This window comes from Vigna radiata, chromosome 5 (assembly GCF_000741045.1).
Source record: "Vigna radiata var. radiata cultivar VC1973A chromosome 5, Vradiata_ver6, whole genome shotgun sequence".
Lineage (NCBI taxonomy): Eukaryota > Viridiplantae > Streptophyta > Magnoliopsida > Fabales > Fabaceae > Vigna > Vigna radiata.
Genome location: NC_028355.1, coordinates 32,383,740 through 32,400,742, shown reverse-complemented (window position 1 = coordinate 32,400,742; position 17,003 = coordinate 32,383,740). Strand labels below are relative to the sequence as shown.

The window sequence follows — 17,003 nt, the reverse complement described above, 5'->3', positions numbered from 1 at the left end:
TGGAATTGCATGTTTTTAGTACAACTTGCACAAGTTATTACGAACGCCTCGATTCTGTGAATTACTGTATTATTCGCATCCTTTACTTAGCCCATTAACATAATTTAGTTTTTTGAATTCCATTGGATAACAACCGGACTTTACTTTGGAGAACCACCTCTAAAATGGTAGTATATTTTAACCGTGTTGAATGTATTGTATTGTATAATATATAAAATAGTATAAACTTTGTTTTGTGTTGAATGTATTGTATTGTATAATATATAAAATAGTATAAACTTTGTTTTGTGTTGAATGTATTGTATTGTATAATATATAAAATAGTATAAACTTTGATTTGCATGCTTTTTTCTTTTGGAATGTATTAGATTTAAGGTTAAAAGCTCTTTTTGTCTCAGTTTTGGTTGAGAAAATTTGAAATGGTTCCATGTTTTTTTTTGTGTTCAATTTGGTCTTAAAGAACGTAATTAGTGTTCAATTAAGTCCTTTTCACTAGCTTCGTTTAAATGGTTAACGGCGAGCTGTCTAAGTGTTCTACTGCATTGTGATGTGTCATTTATTTGCTGACTTGGAGTCCTTTGTGGCATTGTCAAATGGAATTAGGATTTTTTAAATTGTATTTCTGATTAAGGTTATTATTTTGGAAATAAATTAAAGTTAAGTATTTGTGAATTTTTTATCGTGGTTTGAGAGGGAAACTTGTGAAACTTGCTGAGAGGATTAAGGAAGCACAAGCACTCACCTTCATCTTCTCTTCACTCGATTTCTACGCCAAGACTCATGGGAGGATGCGTCACAGTTTTGAGACTTTCTATGCTCATTCTTGGCTTGTGATTTAGGGTTGTTCTTGTGTTTCTATTTCTTCTTTGTAGGTTGACAATTATAGGTTGAGGGTTTTGATTTTGTAATTTGGGGGTTTGGTTTTAGGGTTTCTGAATTTGGGAATTTTTTGGGGTTTTTGTTATTGGTTTTTCTGATGTTGCAATTGGAGGAGTTGGAATCTTTGTTTTCAAATTGGATTTTGGGGATGTCCTGTACTTGTGTTTTTTTCTTTTTTGAAATTTGGAGTTAGGGGTCCTGGTTCTTGTGTTTTTGGATTTTAATTGATGGTGGTGGCACAAGTTTGCGACAATGGAGGCCAGCAACATTTTACTATGGGGTGGTGTTAGGGCCATACACTGATGTTCTTCCCAATCTTGCAGAACTCCCTTACAAACCATGATCAAACCTTTAGACATCATTACCCTTAATTTAATTTTGAAAATAATAAGTCTAATATCAGAAAAAGAATTTCAAAAATAATAAATCCACCTCATTAGATCTACATCAGTCAATAAATGACATTTCATTCTCTGACTGCATAGTTGGACAGTTCGCCGTTAACAATTTAAACGGACGGAGTTAGAGAAAAAGACTTAATTGAACACCGATTACGTTCTTTAGGACCAAATTGAACACAAAAAAAAACATAGGGACCATTTCGAATTTTCCAAACCAAAACTGGGACCAAAAAGAGCTTTTAACCTAGATTTAAAAGTTAGACTTGAACAATACTTTTAGGGTGTGTTTACTTGGGGGGTGATTGGGGGAGAGTGATTGGGAGAGAGTGATTGAGTGGATTTGAGAATGATTTTTTTTTTTTGTGTTTAATTGGGTGGATTTGATGGTAATTGAGAGTGGATATGGGGTGAAGTTTGTGAGAATTAGTGTAAGATTTGATTGATGTGACAGTTAAAAAAAAAATTAATTAATATAAAATGAAGATTACCAAAATGTTCCTAAGTATTAAAGTAATATAAAATGATATTTGTTAATGTTACATTTAATTGTAAAAATGTTTATTAAGAATAAAAAATTTAAAATAATTATTAAAAATAATTTAAAAAATTTAATTAAAAATTTAATTGGTAGAAAATTTGTTTAATTGGTAGAAAATTTAATTGTAAATTATTTTAAAAATGTTATATATAAATTAATAATTATTATGCTATGACAATAACTCTTTTTTAATAGTAATTAATTAACCATTATTCACATTTTTATATTGTAATTAATTTAATTGTTATTAGAAAACCTCCTCATTAGTAATTAATAGTAATTAATTGCTCATGGTCAGTAAATATAAAACATCCTCATCAGTAACATTTCTATGCAATCAATTCGAGCTATATATTCCAAAAGTCATGGAAAATCCAATTCCAATTCGTCCATGGTCTCCCTTGGTCTCTGTAAGACCCCCTCCTGCGTCAAAAACACTTTCCGAAACTATACATGCAGAATTTTCTCTCAAAGCAGTTAACCGGATACAGAGGTGTTGTAACCGGATACAGCTGCACTTTGTTCTTCTTCATGGTCGTGTATCCGAATACGGGAGTGGTGTAACCGGATACAGGTACGCCTTCTTCTTCTTCATGGCGTGTAACCGAATACGCCACCGGATACGGAGGCCTCTTCACTTGTTATCGACCTCAGCTTCTCTTCATAGATGACCTCCACATCTTCGACGAACCTCACCTTCTTCAGTTGGGAATTTATTTTCAGAACAAGGGCATTTCAAGGAAAGCCACTTCCATCCCTCCAAATCTCTTCCCATGAAGAGTGCTCTCATCCCACAATTCACTTCCATTAATCGCTCTTAATTCCCCTAAAGTGAACATGATTATTTTTTTATTCATTGCTCGCCAATGCCTATAAAGAGTGAAATAACCAAGTGAACAAACCTTAAAAATTTAAATTCTGGGCAAATAACCTGTTTTAGCAAATGGGTTAGTCTTGGAAGATGCTCCATCATCTAGTATTCACCCATTCTATAGTTGCTTATTTGTGCTGATAAAAAAAATAGTGGTTTATTTGTACGCAAAAGGTTTCACAAAAGAAAGAACATAGATTATCTTGCAACCTATCAGTTCCCAACACAACAAAAAGTTTTCTTTTCTACCCATTGCTTATGTGTCCCGTCAAAAGAAGTAATTTTTGTTGTCATTGATAAATGTTCCGATTTTTAGGGTGAGATAATAGGAAAAAGTGTTTTTAAAATTTTTTTTTACAATGCATAGTTAATAGGTTAATAGCTTGTAATTGATTCTAATAAAATGATTGAAATATGTTTTATTGTAAAAAAATTATTAACATATTAGAATTTGACAGAATTTACGTCTATCTGTAACTAAAAGATTTACATCCATTTGAAATTAGAAAAGTAAAATGGTAATAAAAAAATGTACATTTTGTAAAAGAGTTGGTCAAAAAATTGAAACGACTAATCATAAACTACCAACGATTATAAAAAAAAGTTATTAAAAAAACATTTTTTTTTTATATTTTTCTAATGTCAAATGAAAAAGAGTTGTATATGTTAAATTATCATTTATTTCCTTTTAAAATAGAAATTTCCCTACTTGTTTTTTTAACTATAAACTCATTACAACTAAATGGTATATGTTAACAATATTTTCTTAACAATTATATATCACTGTATATTTAAAACAAATTAATCACGAACTACCGTCGTAAAAAAATTATTGAAAAAACATTTCCAACTAAATAACAAACACAGAAAAAAAAGTAAAGGAAGTGGTGTTTCTATATCTTTTCGAAAGGAAAATTGGATATAACTTTTCGTGTAAGATTGAGTAAAACACTTCCTTGTATTACACTCAACTTACCCGAGACTACTCTCTATCTATGTTTTGAAGAAACTGCATAAATCTTAAACAAGAATGGTGAATAATCAAGAAAATACAAGAAAGGATTCAGCATTTTACTCAATTATATATTTCCACTGCTCATAGGCATTGCTTTTTCAAAGGAACCATTGTCTTATTAACTGTGTTAACCTCTTGCTAAGCAAACCGATCAGAGCACTGGAGATGGTACCAAAGGAAGTGTTAAGCATATGCTATGCAGAATCCTTCACTTTGATAAAGTCGCAACATGCAGAACTATAAATCTCAGGTGTTATATACATTCAAAAATGGTAAAACAAAAAACATCACACTTCATAACAATTCTCAGAAAGAAAGCAAAAATATAAACTAATTAAAGAATAAAGACATAGCATCGATCAATTTTACACCTTAAATTCAACTGGGTCCAGCTTTCAAACCAGCTCTGAACCTTTCAATAAAAGTATCAGCTTTGGTGTCAACATCATCAGGGCTAGGATCATAGAACAATAAGATTGCAGGTTCTCCACCATCTTCACTTCTTGCTGACTCCACAACTTCATCTTCTAACTCTGGGGAACCACTACTCGAGCTACTAAGGCTGTTTATTCTAACAAAGTCACCCTGCACCCGGAACTTCCACGCCGGCATATTGAACGGCGGCGGCGGAGGTGGAGGTATAGGGATCAAAGGTGACTCCTTACCAGTAACAGCCACGTTTTCCTTCAAGAAAGTCTCTTTCTTGTTTGATTTAAGGGAACTGGCCACACTCCCACTAACTGGTTCGGTTTTGGATGATGAAACATGCGACGATGAAGCAGACTCAAGTTTCTTCCTCTTGCTTTTCTTCGAAGGAAACAGACTATGAAAAACTGAGGAAACTCGAGGATGTGAATGAGGTTCAGAATTTCGAATGCGATTAAGATTTTCAAAGCTTCCTTGTCTTTGTTTCTTCTTCTTCTTCTTTCCCTTCGAAGAAGTCAACAACTCTTTAGTTGTTGCACTTGTTCCCTTATTCTTACTTTCCCCACTCCTCTCCTCCGCCAGAACTGGTGGTGGAGACGCCGGTAGCAGCGGAACCTCTTTATCTACTTCTACGTTCTCCGCGCTCTCTTCTTCCAAGTCAAATCTAGAATAACCGTTAACGTGTGTATCATCATAAAATCGCCAACGTTCGTCGGAGGTTAGCCACGGCGACTCTTGGCGGAGATCCGGGTAGGAGTTGAAACTCCTGAGCCTGTTATACGATTTGTAGGACGTGCGATCTGTTTCCTCGTACCACCGTGGCGTTGTTGTAGGGTTTGGTTTCTCGTACTGGTGTGGAGTGTCGGAGAAACTCTCGTCGGCGTTGTTCCTGCTGAGGAAGGCGCAGATAATGGCGAAGAGGATAAGCACAAAGTTGAGGGAGTCCCAACTCTTCTTGACGGAATTGGGTTTGAAAAGATGGTAGGGGAATGCGTGCAACGTGGAAAAGATTGTGGGAATTATGACCAACGTGAATGCAAGTGCAATCACCAGAACGCATATCAGAACCGCACTGGAGCTGAGAAACAGCGAGTAAGATCGTCGGAGGCGGCGGTGGCTACCGTTCTCCGTCCAGAAGTTTGGTGGCGCGTCTTCTTCTTCTTCCGCTTCCATTTGGTTTTCGCTTAACGTGAGTTCCTTTCTTTTGATAATGCCTTGTGTTCTTTGTTCGCTTTTATAGACGTAAATACGTTATTATTATTATATTAATTATTTCATTTTTTTTTTACATATTTTATTATATGAATTTAGTGAAATATTATATATACGCAATTTCTTAGTTATGTATGAGAAATTATTGTATGGGGGAATACAGCCAAATAAAAAATGGTGTAAATAATTTTCCATGTGCATTTCGAATTGGTCAAATTTATATTAATATTTTTATTTTATGGTTGAAGACTATTAAAATGGACTAACTCAATTAATGCCATATCACGTAATCACGTTGCTTATGTATCAAGTTTAGAATAATACCATTGCAATTATAGCTGCATATTTTCTGTAAACTTTGTTTTTCCCACAACTTCCTACATTTTTCTATTAATAAATTGGACCTTGGTGTTTCTTCACAACATGGCTTCCATAAAGACATTAAAATAAGTTAAATTAGTTATGATTTTCTTAAAAGACAACACACCATACTTCAAAAACTACAAGTATTTATTATTAGTTTTTATCTTCAATAATATAGAAAATATTTTCATTTTTATCCTTCAATTTGGTTGACATTTCAGAAAGTATTTATTAGTTGTTAGAAAAGTTTATGATATTTTATGTACTAAATTTGGTTGATATAACATTAGAAAGGTAATCAATTTAACTCCAAATTTTCGGAGTTAAATATTTTATAATATTCATTTTTAAGATTAATTTGATAGTTTACTTGCAAAAAAAATTACGTATGTTCTAGCATAACCAAGATGATGCTGTCATAGTCGTGCTTTTCGCTTGGGATGATCAAAATGTCCTAAAATTTTTGAGTCACGTAATTGCCTAAAGATAAAAATGACGATGATAAGTAACGATGAAGAGGATTAACAAAATATGTTTTTATTAACTTTTATAATTAAATAAAAACCGGTGTGAATAAATATTAAAACTAGATTACTTATATTTCTTTGTTAAAAAAAGCATTATTTGATTCCTTTGTATAATGTTGAAGGAAAGCGTGTTGTGTAATGGATAGCTTTGTTTTTCGTTGTTTATTAATTACGTTAAAAGGAACCTTAACGAAGCATGCTTTAATTATTTCTTTTGTTACGTTTTGTGCAAAGCATGTTTTCTAGACATATTATTTGACTTTATCTTTTAGTTTATGATCCTATGTACAAGGAACATTCTTCGAATTATCCTTTTAGTTTAACTACAATGCATAATTTTAAAAATATATTCATTTAATCAATGTTGTTGCATAAACTATTTATAGGATTAGAATTTGAGTAAAATAATTAAAACATTGTCTAATAATTTTCGCACTTAATTAATGGTAAATTATGAATTATTATGATTAGATAATTTATTATTTAAAGTCAAATTATTGTTTGCTATATTTTTTTAAGGAAAAAATAGTTTATGGAAAAATGCATTTCTCTCATTCTAACATACAACATGTAATAGTATACATAGTTGATGAATTTTTATGATAAGATGAGTGAAAATTAAATGGTTAAGTTTCATAGTTTTTTTTGAGGGTTAAATATGTTATTAGTCCCTATACTTTGGGCGATTTTGGTTTTAGTCTATTTTCAAACTATGGTACAATTTAGTCCTTCAATTTCAGAAAACTCTAGTTTTAGTCTTTTTTATCATTTCTTTTTAACTTTATTTGTTGTTTCAATGTTAACTAAAAACATATTTAATCATTTTTTTAATTACATGCTTCTTTTCCAAGAAAAAGGAAAGCAACGTATAAGAAAGAATCCTTCTATTAATAGTTAAAATTGACTTTGAATATAAAACTAAAATAATCAAGAAAATGTGGCTGTTCTGTATATGTTATAAAAGGATAAAATAGGATCAATATATAACTGTTAGAAAGATAATAATTAAAAGAATTATTTAAGTTTAAAATTTCTTGGTAAATTTAAATATTTTTAATTTAACTTTTATTTTTTTATTAAATATTTAAAATTTTATATTTCGCAATTAAATTTTGTCATTTAATTTTTCTTTAAACTAAATTACGTGAAAAGAAAAATAAAAAAAATGTAAAATAAAATAAAAATTACATGATTAATAATGAAAAAAATTCAATGAAAAAATATATTTTTAAAATATAAATAAATTATTTTTAATTAAAATTACTTAAATCTGATTTTTCTTATTAATTATATTAAAAGTAATATAATTTATTGATTTTTGTAATTTATATTTTGTTGTTACTTAAAAATGTAAAGATTTATACGTGTGTGAGACATGATTATAAGAAAAATTATACCATATAATACAGAATTTATTTTAATTTTAAAATAAATTATTTAGAAGATAAAATTAAGTATATATTCGAAGAACAAAAATTCTTTTATAGATATGTATACATACATAAAAAATATATATAATTAAAATATTAATATATTCAGTTGTGAAAAACTTGTGTATTTTTTCCTGATTGTAAATACGCTAAAGTTGGGTTTACATTTAAGATACAACGGGATTAAGGTGCATTGATGCTAAAAATATAAGAAAAAGGTTCAAAATCCCTCGGACATGAATGAATGACATAACAATTACATTGGTTATTGCAGTCATAGGTTTTTGAGAAACCAACGTTGTTCTTGATTATGGGTTCAAATGCAGCAGAAGAAGAGTCTACCTTGATCGCCATTGATAGCGATCAGAACAGCCAACATGCAGTCAAATGGGCTGTGGAATATCTCTTCAAGAACAACTCTTCCTGCACCCTCCTTCACGTCAGAACTAAGAACTTATATCACAGTACGTACATTGCTCAAACTCATGCTTCACCAATGCATTGTATTTCTGATGAACACCATTTAAATTCTTGCATGCAAGAAATAGCATCATTTTTGCTGATTTATCATGCATGGATTTTTGCGTAGATGATTTGGAGGTTTTCCCTAAGCAAGGTCGCCCACCAACAGAAGAAGAATTGCAACAGATTTTTCTTCCCTTTCGAGGATTTTGTGCTCGAAAAAGGGTGCTGAATTCATTACCAAGTTTGAAGCTTTGAAAATCTTTATTTTTAATATGAATGCAGATATCTTATATATCAGTTTTTGATTATGAACACTGAAAATTTCAGGTCGCAGTTAAAGAGTTAGTTCTGCAAGACACTGACGTAGCAAATGCGCTTACTAATTACATAATTCTGAACTCTATCAACAATGTTGTTGTTGGTGCTTCTCGCTCCAAAGCTCTTCTAAGGTCATTATTCTCTTTCTGCAGAAATCAGTAATGACTGCAGACTGCATATTTTACTTGTTTGTGAATTTTCTGATTTATCTCTTCACACAAAAAGTCTTGCTAATTATATTGTACAGGAAATTTAAAGATGTAGATGTGCCAACAAGCTTGGTAAGATCTTTGCCTCAATCTTGCATGGTGCATATCATATCAAAAAGAAAAGTGCAGAGTATTCGACCAGCAGGTCATTCTCATCAGAATATTAGTATCGCACCATCAAAATCTCTAAAAGCCATCAGGGAAAGTTTTCGGTCCAAAGATTTAAACAGGTTTTTGAACACAAAAAGTTTATAATTTGATGGTTAAAGAAGAAAATGATTTGAACATCCTAAATGATATTAGAAGGTGAAATCAATTTATACAAGTTTACTAATTTTATATAAATTCTAGACATAGATGCAAGTTTATACATGTTTTCTTCAATGATGTACATGTAAAAGCACAATCACCGACTTAGATATATGTATTCACATTTTAACAATAATTTTATTAGATTTTACTAAAATTATTACCAATAAAAAGAATAATACATTTAACTATGTTTTAATCTTCAAATTTTAGATAATTCTGATTTTGGTCCACCCAATTTAAAAGAACTTTTTTTTAGTCTATAAAACACTAAATCTAAAAAAACTAAAATAAGTTTCCAAGCGATTAGATAGAAATTATTATAATTAAGATTTAAGATCCAAAGTACCTCAAATATAAAAAATTAAAAACAAAAGTAAACCTAAATAATTCAATAGATTAAAAACTATGACAAAGGAGGAATATATTAATTATTTGTTTATTCACATAGATTTGGTTGGATTTTTCCATGTTTATGTTTGATAGATGTGTTTTGGAGTATGAATTTAACTGAGATACCAAAGTATATAATAATGATTAACATGAATCTTCATTAAAAAAATAGAGATTGGCATTCTTAAAATGTTTGTTTCTTATTTGAACATGTTTCTGTGCTTACTAAATGTTGTATAAACAGAAGATCGCTCCAAATTAAATTTTGGCAAAGCTCAAACAATGATGGGGTATCTCTAATGACACCACACAAGAACAATGGAGAGACTGATTCTGCAAAACTATCTGATGAAACCAGTTCTTTACAAACTTCATCCAATCAAAGTTTCTTTAAAGAAGACACTTCAAGGTTGTTTGATAATCAAACCAGTGAGACATCACATGGAAACCAAAACGTTGTCATTAATTCGAATTGTAGGAGCAAATCTTCCAAAAAGTCTCCGGTAGGTGATATTTTGCATCATATAACTTTTATTAATTATAATCCTCAAAACAGTTTTAATGATTAATGTTTCTCATTCAGACAAAGAAGCATGAAAATATTAGGCAAGAAGAGGGAGACATGCATGAAGAAGAAGAACAAGAAGAGAGGAAAAAACCATCAAATGAAATTGCACCAAACAAAGTTCTATTTAAAAGATACAACATTAAAGAAATAGAAGTAGCAACTAATTACTTTGACAATGCCCTGAAAATCGGTGAAGGTTCATATGGACCTGTTTTCAAAGGGGTGCTTGATAACATTGATGTTGCTGTCAAGGCTCTGAGACCTGACATAACTCAAGGGGAGAAGCAGTTTCAACAAGAGGTAGTCACGTTTTAGCTTTTCCAAAAAACTGAGTAACATCTTGAGTTCCCTTTACTTGACAACATAGGTTATTATAAGTAATCATTTGTTCTGAAATTGGTACATGCATGACACAGGTTATTGTTTTGAGCACAATAAGACATTCAAACATGGTTAAACTTTTGGGTGCATGTCCGGAGTATGGATGCCTTGTGTATGAGTACATGGAAAATGGAAGTTTAGAAGATCGTCTATTCCAAAAAGATAACACACCAGTAATTCCATGGAAAGTTAGATTCAAAATAGCATCAGAAATTGCCACAGGCCTTCTTTTCCTTCATCAGACAAAGCCTGAGCCTATTGTGCACCGAGACCTGAAACCTGCAAATATTTTGTTAGACTGTAACTATAGTAGCAAGATCACTGATGTGGGTTTGGCAAGGCTAGTTCCACCTGCCATACCGAACAAAAGCACTCAATACCATAAGACAACTGCAGCTGGTACATTTTGCTACATTGATCCAGAATATCAGCAAACAGGACTATTGGGAGTTAAATCAGACATTTATTCACTAGGTGTAGTGCTATTGCAAATTATAACTGGAAAGGCTCCTATGGGTGTGGCTCACTTAGTTCAAGAGGCTATAGAAAAAGGTACATTTTCTGAGGTTCTTGATCCTAATGTCATGGATTGGCCTGTTGAGGACACTTTGTCATTTGCTAAGTTGGCTTTGAAGTGTTGTGAGATGAGAAAACGAGATAGACCAGATCTTGCTTCTGTGATTTTGCCAGAATTGACTCGGCTTGCAAATTTAGGAGTAGCGATTACATTTCCCAAAGACAAAATCATGGTGTAAAGCTTTCCATGTCATGTAAATTTATCTATGATTTTGTATAATGTATATTCAGGAAGCAAATGAACAACAATCCTAATATGGAAACTCAAAAACAATAACAATGTATAAACTCCCTAAGTTTGTGATAAATATACTCTGTTTGTGGAAACCATTTAGAAAGCACGTTTGAAAACGAATATGTATATCTATGTACAGGATACTATTTGAATTTGTCTGCATATTTAGCAAATAAAAGACTATTTTATAAACTAATTTATATTGAAATATGCTTAAAATGAATTCATTACCTTGAGTCATTCTAATGTTGAATTGTTGACTAATAAATTGATTTATAGTCTTATATTTATTTTACAATAAAATTAAAAAATATATAATTAATTTTTCACTTAAAACATAATAGTTTTTAAGTAACGTATTGTTTAAGTAATCACAACCAACATTATATAGTGTTGAAAATAAAATATTCATTTAAGATAAATGTACAATATTTAAGTTAGTTTTGTAAAATTGAAATTGACATATATTTTTTTTTCTGATGTTAAATTTAAAAAAAATATAGAATTATACAAATATGAAATAAAAATATAAAAATAATTGTATAAAAAAACTTAAAAATGGTCGATCTTAGAAATTAGTTAAAAAATAATATTTTAATAATTTAAACAGAGAATAAAAAAGAACAGGAGAGCTATGATCCCTTCGACCAATTTTTTTTATACAAACAAAAAATTATATATAAATAAAATATGTACATACGTATTTACAAAATCGTTTCATTATGTATTTGACGTTTTCAAAATATNTTTTAAGATCTCCTACTAACATATATAAGGTCAAAAACAATTATAAAGACAATGATGAGACGTATACACATATATAATTTAAAAATTCAAATATTATTTATATGTATATACGGACCTAATCAATATAAGAAGTTATCATAAAAAAAAAAAGAACAATATTCACAAAACTAATTGATTTCTCATTCTTAATATTATATGATTTGTGTGTTTTAAATTTGATTAAGTGTTTAGCTTTAGACTACACTTAGTATTATTTAACATAATTGATAAAAATAATTATTTATTACACACCATTCGTTAAGGAACTAATTTTCAGAGAAAAAAGTACTTAAAAGTTTTAATTTGATATGTTTTGGCTGAAAGAAATTAGAGGATATAACTTGTTTAAAAGTTGATAAATAAGTTATCCGAATTATTAATAAATTAACTAATGAATGCATTGATAATGGTAAAATAGTACAGAAAATTATTTAAAATATGTTTGACTAGAAAAATCAGCATATTAACGAGATTTTTCTTTTGAACATATAACAATATTGGTATAGTGTGTCATATGATAACATTCTATAATATTAAGATAAAATATTTTTATTCTAACTAATATCACAAATACATTTTAGATATTAATCGAATTAATCTAAAAACATGTAGTTTTTAGATATTCTTTATATTTATCTATTAATAATTTAAAGTATAACTCTTACACATAGAAATAATTTAGAAAGTATTTTCTAAGTTGTCTTTTTATAAAACCGTCGTCACGCTATCTTTTAATCTATCACTATTACTAATCAAAATTTAGAAAATGTTTTTACACTTTAGAGAAGCAAATATAATATGAATTTCTTAGAAATGTAGCTAATAGACGTGTAAATTTACAATATAAAACCCTATCTAATTATATGCGTATATTTATGTCTTTTATGTTTTTTGAAAATTTTCATAAGATTTTCTAGGTTAGTTGTGAAAAAAAGTAATTAAAAGTTTATTTTTACAATGGTTCTAATGTATTCATAATTTTGTTCTTATTTTAATTTTAATTTTTCTCTGATTCGATAAACTCCATACACTTTTAGAAAATAAATAATGAAAAATATAAAAAGAAAGAGCTCAAACACACCTTCCTTCACTTTTCTTTTAATTCAAAATTGTTTTTTTTTTTTTAAATTTATTTTCGTTCAATAAAAGAGAAAAGCATAAAAAGTTGCCACGCACAACGTCAAGAATAGAAAAAACTTGGCGAGCAAGAAGTTTCGCATTTCCGGTTCGAGCCGAAAATAAAAGACTAACCAGACCGGACCGGGTGTCAAACGCGCCGCCATACTCCAAATCATAACTCTCTAAACAGCGTCGTTAGTTCATCTGCGACTCTGTGATTTGTTCCTTTTCTCTCTGAAACCCTAACCCTAACCTCGACCGTCTGGAAGCCTCTTCAATGGCGTACNAGACCCCTGATAGAGATTCTGAATCGGATCCGAAGACANCAACGCGTCTCTATAATCCCTACAAGGACCTTGAAGTCCCCATTCGCAACCTCTACCAGCTCCCGACTTCCCCCGAGTATCTCTTCGTCGAGGAGGCTCGCCGCAAGCGTCGATCCTGGGGCGAGAACCTCACCTTCTACACAGGATGTGGCTACCTTGCCGGCGCCGTCGGCGGTGCCGCCTCCGGCCTCGTCGAAGGCGTAAAGTCCTTCGAGTCCGGTGATACCGCTAAGCTCCGCATCAACCGCGTCCTCAACTCCTCCGGTCATGCTGGGCGAGCCTGGGGCAACCGCCTAGGCGTCATTGGCCTGCTATACGCCGGCATCGAGAGCGGGATCGAGGCGGCGAGGGACACCGACGACGTCTGGAACAGCGTCGCGGCTGGACTGGGCACTGGCGCGTTGTATCGTGCCGCGAGAGGGGTGCGGTCGGCGGCGGTGGCGGGGGCCGTTGGCGGCGTCGTGGTTGGAGTTGCTGTTACCGCGAAGCAGGCATTGAAACGCTACGTGCCTATTTGAAAACGACACATTTTGTGAGCACTTAATTTTTCTTCTTCCTTTATTGGGGTTACTATCAATTTTGAGCGATTGTTGGGGTATAAGCATTGTTATACCAGCATGTGGCAGCGTTTGCCGTTGCAAACAATTGGTTTTACCGTTATGCATATTTTTTCGGCTTGATAATGGCTAACCTTTCTAATGTAATTTGTCGAATCATCATGCATGAATAATTGGGACGGCTTTAATGCTGGATATATAGTATCAAAATATTGTTCCTCTGTCAGTGGCTGCAAATGGAAGATTTTGTAATCGATGTCACAAAAAGATTTTGTGGTAGATGATTTGATAGAAGTAATGGTTAGTTAATATTTGTGCTGAAAGAATCCCGGGTCATGCTTGTGTTCTTATGATTAATGAATTCAGGGGATTTCAGGTCATTTCAGGTAGAATATAATTGGAGATTTTCTGTTTAATAAGTTTTGTATGCTTTTTGTGCCCTCGTATCTCTTTATATCTTAGGAAACTAGCAAATGTGCTGTGTTCCATCTTTATTTATATAATTTTTAATAGTTAATAGTGTATTGTCGATGGCCGTTATGCCGTTTATTCAGCTAATATTTAATTTAGCTGAAAGGAGAAGTTTGGGCTCTATACGAGTTATCAAAACATATGCTCTGGTTTGACTACATATTATTTGAGGGAGCTATTTCATTGATGAACCACTGTTAATGTCTGCTAGAAACTTTTTCCCCTTAAAAGAATGTATGCCAAAGTAATTAGTGTTTTGACGGAATTCAGTTGTCAGTAGATGCGATGTTTTTGCTCTTTCCATCCTTGTAGTTTAGCTTTCATAGACAAATATTTTGAATTCTGATATTGTCATGTAGGAACTTCGAATTTGGTAATTTAGCCTTACACTTGTGATGCAATAAGCTCATAAATAAGCTAGGACACCATTAACTATCCCAATCTCTTACCTCTTAATTGATGCTATTAATTCTTTTGCTCAAACCAAAGCAATAAACATATTCATAGCTTTTCTGTGTACAAATTACCACCCATTATGGCTTCTTGCATATCTTGCTAGGCGTTGTTTAGAGCTAGAATTGACTGAAGAAAAGTTTCCGAGCATATGATTGTGTTGGTTTTCTATAGAAGGAATATATCTTGCCAATTAGCACCGAGGGATTTCCCCCCTTCATTTTTTACTTGTATGTTTTGCAACTCTAGTTTCCTGTGTATCCTTTCTAATAGATTGTGATATTTGGTTTCTCCAACATAATAATGGAAGTCTTAACGTGGAAATTATCTAGGGTCATCCTAGTCGTGGTGTGGTTTAGGTATTTTTCTTGATGTTCTAACTTTCTATGTTTAAAGTTTAATCCCAATGTTGCTGTTTTTTATCATACATAAAAATACCATTTTAACTGGCTTTAGAGATTTTGAACTCCCAAAAATATAGTTGTTATTGGCTTGCATTTAAACCCGTTTTTTACCGAAGTTATATTTGTGCTCAGTGAATGCGAAAGAAGAGGCGGATGATGGTGTTTATGCAGTCATTGTTCTTTTTGTTAAAAATTAAGATCAACTGTAGTTGATTATTCTGAAGTTTATTTCTAAGCTTTCAGACTCAGTTAGCTGATTATTATTACAGTCTAATAGGTCGTGCTAATCCGTCTTTCTCCTTCCAGTAGTTGGCTTGCCTTTTGATAGTAGTGTTGTTCCTTTTCTAACGCCAAATCTGAATTAAAGCAACCAAGTAATAGTGTTACTCCCATCGCTTATATTTTGTTAAAACTACGAATCACGGCGTTACTATAGTTTCCGGGTTATTTCTTTCTTCACTTCCATGGTTTTTTCTTTATCTGCATGGAATCTAGGGATTGCCAAACAGGCCGGGCTCCCGTTTAAAATGGTCCGGTTCGTCAATTTCACAAACTAAAGTACGAGCTAGTCAGATTAGGTCTTAATTTTTTTTAAATTAAAAATTAGAATAAAAACAATTTAAAAATTTATTTTTTCTATATTATATTTTTTAAAAGTATAAATATATTATAGTATTTAACATTTACAAATTAAATTTTGATTATAATAAAATAATTTAACATGTAATAATTATTTTACTTTATTTAGCTAAAAACGTTAACTAATCAATGGAAAATGTACAAATTATTTTATATAAATAAATATGTTTTTAATATTTATTTATATGTAAAAAAAAATTAAAATTAATAATTAAAAATTTGAAAAATAAATTAAATAATTTAAAAAATAAAAAAGTGACGGTTGTATGTTGGATGGATGGATTGTGATTAGTGATTCATTTCTTTTTGAAGGGTCAAGCGGATTCATTTTGCTATTCTTAGGAGAAGTCTAAATAAAAAATTTTAATTGTAGAATTTTGAAATGTTTTAAAACTTATAGATTGGATTAAGTTTTTAATCCATAATAAATTTATATATTTTTAATTAAAACTTAAATGAATCTTATTGGTTTATTAGATACTTATTGAATGTTTATATCAGGTTGAATTAAATTTAAAGTCTATCTTTTAACATAGTATCATAATATGGTTAGAGTATATCTTAGTAATATTTGTTGTTTTTAGACATATTGTTTTATCTGCTATTAGATTATCCATTAATGTATAGTCTCACGTTCTAGATATATATACTTTAATATGAAAAGATGTGTCGAAGTCTCGCCTATAAATCAGTTTTATGAAGTTGAGTTAGATTTAAAAGTTTATTTTTTAATCATATTTATAATCAAATATTTTTTTATTTAACTTTTCACTTAAACAAGTGATGTGATTATTATTTTTTTATCATTTGCTTATTTGTTTACATGTGTGAAGAAATGTAATATTTCATAGCTTTAATATTTTTTGATGGATTATTTTCGGTTTAATTTCACATTTAAATAAGTTATGTGATTATTAATTATTATTTTGTTTCATCATGTTATTTAGTTATTTGTATGTTATAAGAAATATAATATTTATCATTAATATACAATAATATTTATGATTAATATAAACTGATAACTAATTTTCTTATTTTTATTGAAAACTTTTTAAATAACAACGATAGTGATAGAGAGAAAAAAATAATAGGAAAGTATGATAACTTTGTCATCATATGTTTTCAATAAAAT

General features: G+C 30.8%; 3 protein-coding genes across 5 annotated transcripts; 2 read left to right on the top strand and 1 right to left on the bottom strand.

The window, feature by feature from the left end:
• Positions 1–3,759: 3,759 nt before the first annotated feature.
• Positions 3,760–5,324, bottom strand: LOC106761603. The gene has a single exon (XM_014645171.2). The coding sequence runs from the start codon at positions 5,301–5,303 to the stop codon at positions 4,083–4,085; it is 1,221 nt and encodes a 406-aa protein (XP_014500657.1). The 5' UTR covers positions 5,304–5,324; the 3' UTR covers positions 3,760–4,082.
• Positions 5,325–7,972: 2,648 nt separating this feature from the next.
• Positions 7,973–11,060, top strand: LOC106760620 (U-box domain-containing protein 34-like). The gene is made up of 7 exons (XM_014644038.1): positions 7,973–8,126; positions 8,252–8,349; positions 8,455–8,576; positions 8,693–8,884; positions 9,601–9,859; positions 9,940–10,224; positions 10,341–11,060. The coding sequence occupies exons 1-7, from the start codon at positions 7,973–7,975 to the stop codon at positions 11,058–11,060; spliced, it is 1,830 nt and encodes a 609-aa protein (XP_014499524.1).
• Positions 11,061–13,103: 2,043 nt separating this feature from the next.
• LOC106761237 (mitochondrial import inner membrane translocase subunit TIM23-2) lies at positions 13,104–15,519 on the top strand. Of its 3 annotated transcripts, none has more exons than XM_014644766.2 (2): positions 13,104–13,879; positions 15,365–15,519. In XM_014644766.2, the coding sequence occupies exon 1, from the start codon at positions 13,299–13,301 to the stop codon at positions 13,863–13,865; it is 567 nt and encodes a 188-aa protein (XP_014500252.1). In that variant the 5' UTR covers positions 13,104–13,298; the 3' UTR covers positions 13,866–13,879; positions 15,365–15,519. The 3 variants fall into 3 exon arrangements, with proteins under 3 accessions (XP_014500252.1, XP_022637184.1, XP_022637183.1); XM_022781463.1 differs by lacking the exon at positions 15,365–15,519 and adding an exon at positions 14,935–14,952; XM_022781462.1 differs by lacking the exon at positions 15,365–15,519 and adding an exon at positions 14,735–14,752.
• Positions 15,520–17,003: the final 1,484 nt, after the last annotated feature.